General features: G+C 40.9%; 1 protein-coding gene across 1 annotated transcript; it reads right to left on the bottom strand.

Annotated features, from left to right (window-relative positions):
* Positions 1-873: 873 nt before the first annotated feature.
* LOC111141328 (defensin beta 116) lies at positions 874-7,506 on the bottom strand. Its single transcript, XM_022493789.1, has 2 exons — positions 7,440-7,506; positions 874-1,103 (listed from the first exon to the last, which is right to left on the bottom strand). Exons 1-2 carry the CDS (start codon positions 7,504-7,506, stop codon positions 874-876), a joined length of 297 nt encoding a protein of 98 aa, XP_022349497.1.
* Positions 7,507-12,113: the final 4,607 nt, after the last annotated feature.

The raw sequence follows: 12,113 nt of genomic DNA, 5'->3' as shown, positions 1-12,113 counted from the left end.
AACATTGGTTCTAGAAGTTTGGATCCAAAGAGGAGGAGAGATGAAACATTAGCCATGGAAGAGGAGTATACATAACACAATGAAAATTCTATGGCATGTCAACTATTAGTTGTGACTAAGTTTGGAGTGGAAGAACAATATCCTTAAATTCTTAGGAATGAAAGAATTTAAAGGTTATTGAGTACAGTGTCCAGCTCCTGTTCCAAATCCCTCTCTAAAACCATAACCACAACCATCTCTGTTTCACACCCAGAAATGGTCCTCCAAACTCAACACTGGGAGAATGCTGAGGGACAAACCTGCTTAGTCCACTTTCCAACAGCTCTACCCTTTAGAAAATGTTGCTTTAATTTGTCCAACAGATTCCTATGCTCAGTTCTAGTCCTCCATCTGTCTGGTTCTGGTTCTTCCTGAGGACACCACATCATACCAAACGGACTAGGATGGTTCTCTAGATGTCAGAGATAATCCTCTAGTCCTTGTCCAGATCCTTCAGTGTTTACTCAGAGAACTCAGCGATCTCCCCTATGTATTCATGGGATCATCCAGACTCAATCTAGTGGTCATGTATCCCTCTGCAGCCTCCAGAATGAATCACAACCCTCTTGGTAGTACCAAAGCAGAGCAGAAATGTGATTTCCTTCCTTCCTTGGCACCCTCAGCACTATGGAGCTGTTCTAGAATCCTGTTTGCTTTCTTGGCCAGGGTCCTTTCCTATACTCTGTAACTCCCCAGCTCCAGCCTAACCTTCCCCTGTCCAGTGATGACTGCTTACAGATGAAAGACACGCGCATGAGATGGAATGTATTTTTATGGAAAGGGTGTTCCAAAATGAGGGAAGAATCCCTCCAGGAGGGGGTAAGTTGGTGATATTCAGATTTTAGAGTAGCTTGAAGTTGACAGTTTGGAGTCAGGATCATAACCCTTCACATTGTTAGAACGGGCTGTTTTCACAGAAAATTTCAGGCAGCACTCTTGATCATTTGGGCAGGTTAAGTATTGAGTTTCAGTCTTTTTGCAGGTGTTTCTGCACATGCCATGGTAAAGCTGACATGGAATCCAAGGCTCTTGGCTCTTGCCATACTGGGATCTGAACAGGCCACCTGGGGAAAACAAACCCATGTTTAGTTTCCTTGCAGCAGTGACAATAGGAATGGGGAAGCATGATTTAAAGAAAACAAGCCCTGAGGATATTAACAGGATCCAGAGTAAAAACCACTTCAGTTCAAATCTGGGCTCTGTCATTATGGCTCCTCATCCTTAAGCAAGTTAGTTCAGTTCTCTGGCCCATCACTGCATCATTTTCACAATGGGTGTCATAATAGAACCAAGTTCTTACATTTGTGATGTTTAGCTTAGCATATATAGAGTGCTCAGGAGAGTATCTGGTGCATAATAAGTATAAGTATAAGAAGTAATGAAATAGGGCACCTGGGTGACTCAGTTGGTTAAACAAATGCCTTCAGCTCAGGTCATGATCCCGGAGTCTCAGAATCAAGTTCTGCATCGGGCTCCAATCTCCAATCTCTGCTTCTCCCTCTGACCTTCTCCTCACTCATGCTCTCTCTCACTGTCTCTCTCACAAATAAATAAATAAAATAAATAAATAAAATCTTTTTTAAAAAAAAAAGAAGTAATGAAATATTAAGCAGTGTGTTGATATAAAAGTATTTTCCTGAGGGTCCAGGGCTTCAAGGGCAGCTCCTGTGAGCACGTATTGGACATGCTTTCAAGTGCCTATACAGATGTGTGCTCCTCACACAGAGCTCTATCAGAGATAGCCAGGCTCCACTCTGAGGCAGGGCACACATACTTGAGCCCCTGCATGCCTTTGTGCTTCTAAACATTTGAGCAAACATGTACCACTCATGTTTGTACATTGGCCCCACAGAAACAGATACCATATAACATGTGCAGCACACTGATGTGCACACACAGGCACATATGCACGTCCATATTCACACCACTTGAGCATATATACATGTGCTCACTGTACAGAACTCTACCACACACTTTCCACATATGGCTAAAACCCATTCATGAGTATTGATAGCTATGTATCTGTCATCCAGATATGTGCATGTGTATATAGGTTCCTCAGCTGAAAATGCCCCAATGACAAAGTTCCTGACACTTAGCCTTCTATAAATATTAGTCATCAACAGTATTTGTTACCTATTGGAGCTTTCAAAGACAAAGGAGCCAAAGAAAACAATACTAACAATCATTGTCTCATGTCCAACATCCACTGTGTGTCAGGCATTTTGCAAATGTTATCTCATTGAAACTTCATAAAAACCTATTGTTATCTCTGTTCTTTAGATGAAGACACTGAGGCTCACAGAGAACTCTTGTTCTGTCCACATTTCCATACCTTATACTTGACCATTGTAGGATTCAATTTCTTTTCTCTATGATATTAAGCCCATGCACTTCCCTCTGTGTGTCACATTGCCTCTCTATATGATAGGATTTCTAGGACAGAGTGGCATCTTCCTGCATGATGTCTTCAGGTATAAGGACTTCTTCAGCTATCAATACATAGTCCAAAATCCAAAGCTTAGCACTCCAGGACCTTTTCCACCTGTCCCCTCATTTCACACCCATTCATCAACACTCAGTCTGTTCCAGGCCATGTACTCAGTGCTAAGCATGCAGAGGACTCCAATGCCCACCCACATTAATAAAAATTGGATAAGCAAGTCTGACATTATTTCTGCATGGAAAAAGAACATTTTGATAATTTTTTTTAAAGATTTTTTATTTTATTTATTTGACAGACAGAGATCACAAGTAGGCAGAGAGGCAGGCAGAGAGAGGAGGAAGCAGGCTCCCCGCTGAGCAGAAAGCCCGATGTGGGGCTCGATCCCAGGACCCTGGGATCACGACCCGAGCCGAAGGCAGAGGCTTTAACCCACTGAGCCACCCAGGCGCCCATTTTGATAATTTTTTGACAAAAGAATGTAAAATGTTCCAAGTTTAGATGAAGTCAGAGAATGTGAGGAGAAATAAAGTAAAAAAGAAAATGCCTTAGTGATAGACATCCCATAGCATTTTGGCACTGGTATGAATATGAACTGTCCCAGAAATTGGCACTCCAGCCCAGGGAAGGCTGCTACATCAGCCAGCCTGCTAGTTAACCAGAGCAAGGCAGTAAAAAATGGTACCCCTTCGTCCATGTTCCAACGTCATGGTACTGCTGCATTTCCTATTTTAATTCTCACCCTCATCATGGAGCCTCTCTCTTTTTTTTAAATAATTTTATTATGTTAATTACCATACAGTACATCATTAGTTTTTGATGTAGCATTCCATGATTCATTGTTTGTGTATAACACCCAGTGCTCCATGCAATACATGCCCTTCTTAATACCCATCATCAGGCTCACCCATCCCCCAACCCTCCTCTCCTCTAAAATCCTCAGTTTGATTCCTAGAGTCCATAGTCTCATATGGTTTGTCTCCCTGCTCTGATTTCTCCCCCTTCATTTTCCCCTTTCTTCTCCTAATGTCTTCCATGCTATTCCTTATGTTCCACAAATAAGTGAAACCATGTGATAATTGTCTTTGTCTGCTTGACTTATTTCACTCAGCATAATCTCCTCCAGTTCCATCCATATTGTTGCAAAAGTTGGGTATTCATCCTTTCTGATGGCTGAGTAATATTCCATTATATATATATGTATATATATATATATATATACATATATATATATATATATATATAGCACATCTTCTTTATCCATTTGTCTATTGAAGGGCATCTCAGCTCCTTCCACAGTTTGGCTATTGTGGACATTGCTGCTACAAACATTGGGGTTCATATGGCCCTTCTTTTCACTACACCTGTCTTTGGGGTAAATACTCAGTAGTGCAATTGCTGGGTGGAACCTCTCTTTTGGCACCATCCTACTTAAAAAAGGAGGAGGTCCTCAGGGGACCTCGCTAGAGTGACACCCACACTCTTCTGGCTGACATTTGAACTGGTGGACTTTCATTTTCTCCCAAATGCAGTGGATGGAAGCCAGGACATCCAAGATCTCCTCTTTGTAGGAATGAGAATCTGGCAAACTGACCTTTCCCTCACTCTCTCCATATGGTAAACATGTCAAGACAGACGCAGAAGGATTCTGCTAACTGTGGCTAAATAAACAAAGGTTTTGTTGTAGATATTTCTAGCTTCTCAATCCTGCAGGTGTTCTAACCCTGTATTGTTCTGCATCACTACAAACTAATACCCACATCAAGTTAACATCACCTTTGATCATCTCTCCATCTCCAAACTGAAGTCAGAGACCTGCTTTTATTTGATTGATTGATTGATTGATTGATTGATTTTCTTGTAATTTAATTTTTAAATTCTTTAAAATTTTTTTTTCTTCAAGTTCAATTTAATTAGCAATATACTGTATTATTGCAAGGGTAGAATTTAGTGATTCGTCAGTTGCATATAACAACTGGTGCTCATTACTTCAAGTGCCCTTCTTAATGCCCATCACCCAGTTACCTCATCTACCCACCCACATCCCCTCCAGGAACCTTGTTTCCTAGAGTTAAGAATCTCTTATGGTTTGCCTCCCTTTCTATTTTCGTCTTATTTTATTTTTCCTTCCCTTCACCTATGTTCATCTGTTTTGCTTCTTAAATGTCACATGAGTGAAATCATATGGTAAAATCATATGGTATTTGTCTTTTCTGATTGACTTATTTCTCTTAGCATAGCACCCTCTAGTTCCATTCATGTCATTGCAGATGGCAAGATTTCATTCTTTTTGATGGCTGAGTAATATTCCATTGTGTGTATATAAACCACAACTTCTTTAACCATTCATCTGTCAATGGACATCTGGGCTCTTTCCATATTTTGAGACCAACTTAAATATCAGCTTTGCTTCTGACCCTTTGTACTCTGTGCCCAGTCTCCCACTGTGAGAGATGGGAATGAGAGTGTTGGCAGTAGTAGGCAGAGAGGCAGGCAGAGAGACAGGGGAAGCAGGCTCCTCAGAAAATCTCAACTGTGTGAAGAAGGCTGTTAATAAGATGTGTCATACTTTATAATAACATGGAGACTTGTTAAGTATACTCACATCAAGTCTCTAAAGATTCTAATTTGATAGGTCTGAGGAGAGGCCACAGCAAAGGTGTTTGGCACAATGTCCCAGAAAATATGCATTTGTTCCTGCCTGAATTGAGAGCCACAACACTGCCTGACTTTCTCACATTGACCCATAGACATTGCCCAGCTCATTTCCCACTTTGGACTTGTATTAGGAGCAAATTAAAATATCAAAAATCGAAAAACAAAACATATGCCCTAGACTCTAACAGTTCCATCCAAAGCCAAAAGCAATGTAATACATGATTTCTCTGCCACCTGTGCATCACAAACATGATCCTTCCCTACCTCATTTCTGAGGTTCTTCCTACCTATATATATGTTTTAGGTATAAGTCGTTTATATATTCACTCATTCAATAAATGTTTACTGAAACCTACTCTGTGCAAAGCACTCACCTCAGCACTGGGAATACATAGATTTAAAAGACAGAGTCATGGCTTTAGGGGTGCCTGGGTGGCCCAGTGGGTTAAGCCTCTGCCTTTTGCTCAGGTCATTGTCTCAGGGTCCTGGGATCGAGCCCCACATTGGGCTTTCTGCTCAGCAGGGAGCCTGCTTATCCCTCTCTCTCTGCTTGCCTCTCTGCCTACTTGTGATCTCTCTTCCCTCTGTCAAATAAATAAATTAAATCTTAAAAAAAAAAAAAAGACAAAGTCATGGCTTTCAAACAGTTGAATTTCCAAAGCATATGTTTGGGGTGATGAAAGGAAAAAAATGACTTTGATTATCCTAGAAGAGTTTGTCCAGAATAGTTCCTGCCCATTAATTCTGCCAGGTGAAAGCATTAAATGGTTACTAAGGAAGCAACACTATGTACAACTTTTGAAGCATAGATTGATGTCTTCCTTTGTTGTTGTTACTTGCAAACCCACCTGTGGTTTCTACGGCTGCTCCAACATGGAAACTGAACTTTACTGAATGAGAACAAGTGTCTCTCAAGTAAAGAAGATGATACAGAGTGAGAAATACCGGGTAGGAGAAAGTAGAGTAGGAAGAGGATGGGAAGGGGAAGGAGGAATAGAAGACAGAGGAGAAAGGGAAAGAGGAAAAAGCAGTGATTCTGAACTCAGTCCCAAGAAAGGAGAGACAACCTTAGTTCTCTATAAGGCTGGGATTAGACAACTCCCATGTCTCTCTGTACTTGCCAAGTTTTGAGGAGAGACACTTGAGAACATTCCAGCCTCCTGCTTTCATCTTTCCTCACTGCCTACAGTTACATTTATTGCTTTTCAGTGCTCCTGAAAATCACACTCAACAAACTTTTTTAAGAACTTGAAAATATTACCAGATATTTTTCTTTTTTTTTTTTTTTAAGATTTTATTTATTTATTTGACAGAGAGAGAGATCACAAGTAGGCAGAGAGGCAGGCAGAGAGACAGGGGAAGCAGGCTCCTCACTGAAGAGAGAGCCCAATGTGGTGCTCGATCCCCAGACCCCGAGATCATGATCTGAGCCACCCAGGCACCCCCAGATATTTTTCATGCAGCATTCATTCTCCCCATTTCAACAGCCACAGCTCTGCTGTGATGAATGAAACTGTCCTTCTCAAGCTTAATTACCCCCAAACTCAGGCTAAGGCAATCTCTGCCCAGATAAACCCCACATATCCCCAGTTTGATAACACACCTACTTAAACCAAACACCTAACTCCAACTGTTCTCTAACCACCTAAGGCTCAGTTATAAAATTTAACACAAACGTGACAATAGCCAAGCCACCCATCCCCAATTCACAGCATCAATCCAAAACACAGCCCAACCACCACCCTCTCCATAACTCAGTTCTATCCAACTCCACTTCCAGCTCCATTAAAAAAAAAAAAAATCCCATTTTCTCTCAAGACTACACCATAACATCAGTCCAGCCCAATCCTGTAAATAGAATTTTCACCCTCTCCTCGTGCCCACTCATTTTTCTGATATTATTCTCTCTCTCTCTCATATACCATCCCCACCACAACTCACTCTCCCAAACTACCATTGTTCCCTCTGATAGCTCCCCAAATTACATCCAATGTCTCACATCTAATGCATGCATCAAGCTCCCCTCCTACCAACAGCACCGCCTAAAATTCTTCATGCTTCAATACTCCACTATGCCAGGAACAGCAGGAGGAGCAGCCTCTTAAATTTGTCTTGGCAGAGCAGAATCAGGGGAGATCTTGACAGGAGATGGACCTTGGGAGTAACATTCACAACCTATCTGAGACCTGAAAGGCCATAGGTAGTGCCTGTGGTATGTGAGTAGGAATTATCTCAGAGGTCACTAAGAAAACAATACGACATGCAAGACCCCAGAACCTTTGAGAGAGGCCTGAGTTACCTGGAGTCTTACGAACCAGGATCAGAAGGATGGAAATGGTCATTAAATAGGGCTTCATGACTGACATGTCCTGAGAGAATGGAAGGCTGTGCTGCAGAGGACGGAACAGAGATCACTACAGCAGAGAAATGTCCCGCCTTTATTAGTTTTGGAAATGGGCCAGGGTTGTGTGCAGTGAACTAAAAGGGATGAAACATACCTGGGGTCAGCCAGGCAGAAGGATAACATGTATCACATATCTCAGCTGGGCACTTTGTGTAAGTGTGGGAGATTTGCCAGAGGCACCCATATCAAAGTGCACCTTCCTTCCCAAAATGAAACAAAGGCAAATTAGAGGCCGTTGGCAAATGTGTGTGAGACAAATTTGAATGAGTGAATGAATCAAGCAAGCAATGAGAAAACTAATACATAAATATAAGAAATAAGGAGTCCTTTCTTAAACATTGGTGTTTATCATCCTGATAGTAGAGTGTCCAGCTCTGTCAGTAGTACTTACTGCATATCCAATCCAATACTAGGCATCAAGGACTAAGAAAAGAGAAGGGAAAGACAATGATGATCAAAGAAAAGATGGAGAAGATTAACTGAAGGGGAAGTATAAGTGGTAGAAGGAAGGGAAAGACATGAGGCAAAGATAAAGGCAGTTCATATTTGCCATAAATCAACTATGTCAGTTTCTGTACTAAATACTATGGGCTAGATCTGAACACTTACGACAACACTGTGATGTTAGATAATATTTTCCACTCCACCGATGAGGACAAGAAAATTTGAAGAGATGATATAACACTCCTAAGCCACACATCTGATGAGACGTAGAGCCTAGATTAGAAATGATATCTGTCTAATAAAAAAAATTTTTTTTAAAAAGAAATGATATCTGTCTGACAGTATATACCTTTGGGATTTTCCATTCTTCCTGTGAGCGGAAAGACAGAAATGAGAGATTAGACAAAAACATAATCAAACACTAAAAATCAGAGAGTGATTCACTGTTCAACATAATAAATTTAGTTTGAGGAATTCAGTGCTCATCTCTTGAGAATGAGGGGCGCCTGGGTGGCTAGTGGGTTAAGCCTCTGTCTTTGGCTAGGGTCATGATCTCACGGTCCTGGGATCGAGTTCTGCATCAGGCTCTCTGCTCGGTGGAGAGCCTGCTTTCTCCTCTCTCTCTCTCTGCCTGCCTCTCTGCCTACTTGTGATCTCTCGCTATCAAATAAATAAATAAATAAAATCTTAAAAAAAAAAAAAAAAGAAAGAAAGAAGAATGAAAGGATTTTTTGGAGGAAACCACATTGACTTTTTACTCCAGGGAATCATGTGGAAGGTGGATGGGCAGGATCCAGTCTTTTGAATGGAAGTCCGGAAATGAATGAAAAGGCTCTTTTCAAAAGTCTAAGATAGGATTGCTACATCTTGCCACAACAAGGCAAATGGAACTGGACTAGTCCTCCCAAGTGTAAATGGAATTGTACTAGCCATCCCACTATACACAACTCTAACACTTGAAAAAATAAAGAGTAACTATTTCAATTACTGAATTAAAGGCAGAGCAGAAATGAAAAGGCAACTTACAATGTGAGAAAATATTGCAAACCACCTATCTGATAAGGGGTTAATATCCAAAATATATAAGCAACTCATGCAACTCAAAAACAAAAAACAATTCATCCAATTAAAAAGTGGGTAAACACTATGACCCAGCAATTGCACTGCTGGGTATTTACCCTAAAGATACAAACGTAGTGATCCGAAGGGGCACATGCACCCGGATGTTTATAGCAGCAATGTCTACAATAGCCAAACTATGGAAAGAACCTAGATGTCCATCAACAGACGAATGGATAAAAAAGATGTGGTATGTATACACAATGGAATACTATGCAGCCATCAAAAGAAATGAAATCTTGCCATTTGCGATGACGTGGATGGAACTAGAGGGTATCATGCTTAGCGAAATAAGTCAATCGGAGAAAGACAACTATCATATGATCTCCCTGATATGAGGGAGAGGAGATGCAACATGGGGGGTTAGGGGGTAGGAGAAGAGTAAATGAAACAAGATGGGATTGGGAGGGAGACAAACCATAAGTGACTCTTAATCTCACAAAACAAACTGAGGGTTGATGGGGGGGAGGGGGGTTGAGAGAGGGGAGTGGGGTTATGGACATTGGGGAGGGTATGTGCTATGGTGAGTGCTGTGAAGTGTGTAAACCTGGTGATTCACACACCTGTACCCCTGGGGATAAAAATATATTATATGTTTATTAAAAATAAAATTTAAAAAAAAAGTGGGTAAACAAACTGAGTAGACATTTTTCCAAAGAAGATGTTCAAATGGTCAACAGGTACCTGAAAAGATGCTTAACATCGTTCATCATTGGGGAAATGCAAATCGAAACCATAAGATACCACCTCACACTGGCTAGAATCACTACGATCAAAAAAGAGAAGAGATAACAAATGCTGGTGAGGATGAGGAAAAGCGAACCCTTTGAGTACTATGGGTGGGAATGTAAACTGGAATAGGCACTATGGAAAATTATATGGAGGTTTCTCAAATTAAAAATAATCCTTCCGGGCGCCTGGGTGGCTCAGTGGGTTAAAGCCTCTGCCTTCGGCTCAGGTCGTGATCTCAGGGTCCTGGGATCGAGGCCCGCATAGGGCTCTCTGCTCAGCGGGGAGCCTGCTTCCCCCTCTCTCTCTGCCTGCCTCTCTGCTTGCTTGTGATCTCTTTCTTTCTGTCAAATAAATAAATAAAATCTTAAAAAAAAATCCTTCCAAATGATTCAGAAATTCCACCTCTAGATATACATCTGAAGAAAGTGAAATTACTATCTCAAAGAGATAACTGCACTTCCTATTAATTGCATCATTTACAGTACCCAAGACATGAAAACAACCCAAGCATTCATCAACAGATAAATGAATGAAGAAACACTCTTCCAAAAAAAGCCTATACCTGGCCAAAAGACTAGGGAAAGGGTAGCCTAACAACAGAAAACCATCTTGGCAATACTCACCCTATTCCAATAACACTAATGGAAAAAATCTCAGTCCTCCTTTCCCCATGGTTTCAAAAGGTTTTCCCACCCTACCCATGGTTTTCACCCCTCTCTATAAAAGCAGTGCTCAGACTTCCTCACCAGCTGTTGTTGGTGGGGACTTATGGGGAGGTAATCTTCCATCTCCTAAATGGCAGAAGCAGGGGTTGCTTTGATTCTCTTGCAAAGTAGTGTTAACAAAGCCCAGGGGGTAGCTGAGCCTCCTTTTCCGCCCACCATTAATGGAGACTGAATAACAGTGTAAATCATGGCTCCTAAGCACTTTACTTTTCTCCCACCCTCCTTTACCAGCATAATCCAAAGGGGAGATTAAATATATACAAGTCCCCAGCCTCAAGTTATGTCTCAGCTGAGGATTGCCTGCTAAGAAGAAAAAGGAGAAGGAGGAGAAGAAAAAGAAGAATTCAGAATGTCATAATATTATAACCAAAATGTCGAGAACACAATATTTAAAAAAATCACTCTTGCCAAGAAACAAGAAAATAACAACATGAATGCGGGGGGGGGGGGGGGGGGGGGGGGGGGCAGGGACAATGAATAGACATCAATACCAAGATGAACCAGATGTTGGGATTTTTCTGACAAGTATTTTAGAGCAGCCATCATAAAATATTTCAAGAAGCAATTAATAATTATTTTGAAGCACATAAAAAGAAAGTTTGGCAAAGAAAATAAAAGCTATTAAAAAACTGAATATCAGGGGCACCTGGTGGCTCAGTCGTTAAGCGTCTGCCTTCGGCTCAGGTCATGATCCCGGGGTCCTAGGATTGAGCCCCGCAATGGGCTTCCTGCTTGGCGGGAAGCCTGCTTCTCCGTCTCCCACTTACACTGCTTGTATTCCCTCTCTCACTGTGTCTCTCTCTATCAAATAAATAAAGTAAATCTTAAAAAAAAACCCTGAATATCAAGAAAAGAAAAATATAATCACTGAAATTTTAAAAATTTACTAGAGGCATTCAGTGGTAGAGTGGAGGTGATAAATGATATAACTGATGAACTTAAGGAAAGGTCAATAGAATTTATCCAATCTGAGCAACAGAGGAGAAATAGACTGAAAAAAAAAAAGTGGATTCTCAAGCACCTGTGGGACAATAACAAAAGAGCTAATGTTCAAATCATCTAAGTCCCACATGAGAGGAAAAAAAGAGAGAGCGGGACTGAGAACAAACAATCCAATTAGAAAATGGGTGGGGGGTGGAGGGGGTACTTGGGTGGCCCAGTCGTTTAAGCATCTGCCTTTGGCTTAGGTCAGGGAGTCTGCTTCTCCCTCTCCTCCCAGCTCACTATCTCTGTCTCTCTCAAATAAATAAATTAAATGTTAATAAAAAAAAAAAAAAAGGTAAAGACACACATATTGTCTGTCTTTATTTATTGAATAAACTGGAGAGTCCAGAAATATAGCCCTCATATATATGCTCAGGTAATTTTTGACAAGGATGTGAAGTCCATTCAATGGGGAAAGAATAGTCTTTTCAATAAATGGTGTTGGGAAAATGATATTCACGTGCAAAAAAAATTAAATTGGAGCCCCACCCTATACCATATACAAAAATTAACTCAAAATTGATAAAAATACTTAAGAATAGGAGCTAAAACTACCAAACCCTTA

This window comes from Enhydra lutris, unplaced genomic scaffold, assembly GCF_002288905.1.
Source record: "Enhydra lutris kenyoni isolate GAN:26980312 unplaced genomic scaffold, ASM228890v2 scaffoldscaffold6, whole genome shotgun sequence".
NCBI lineage: Eukaryota > Metazoa > Chordata > Mammalia > Carnivora > Mustelidae > Enhydra > Enhydra lutris.
Note: the sequence above shows the minus strand (reverse complement) of the source record. Positions and strands in the feature narration are given on the sequence as shown.

Coding starts and splice junctions, on each gene's coding strand:
- LOC111141328 (XM_022493789.1), bottom strand. CDS start 7,506: ATGTCAGTCATGAAGCCCTATTTAATGACCATTTCCATCCTTCTGATC. Junction 1,104..7,439: donor CCTGGTTCGTAAGACTCCAG/GTAACTCAGGCC, acceptor TGTTTTCCCCAG/GTGGCCTGTTCAGATCCCAG.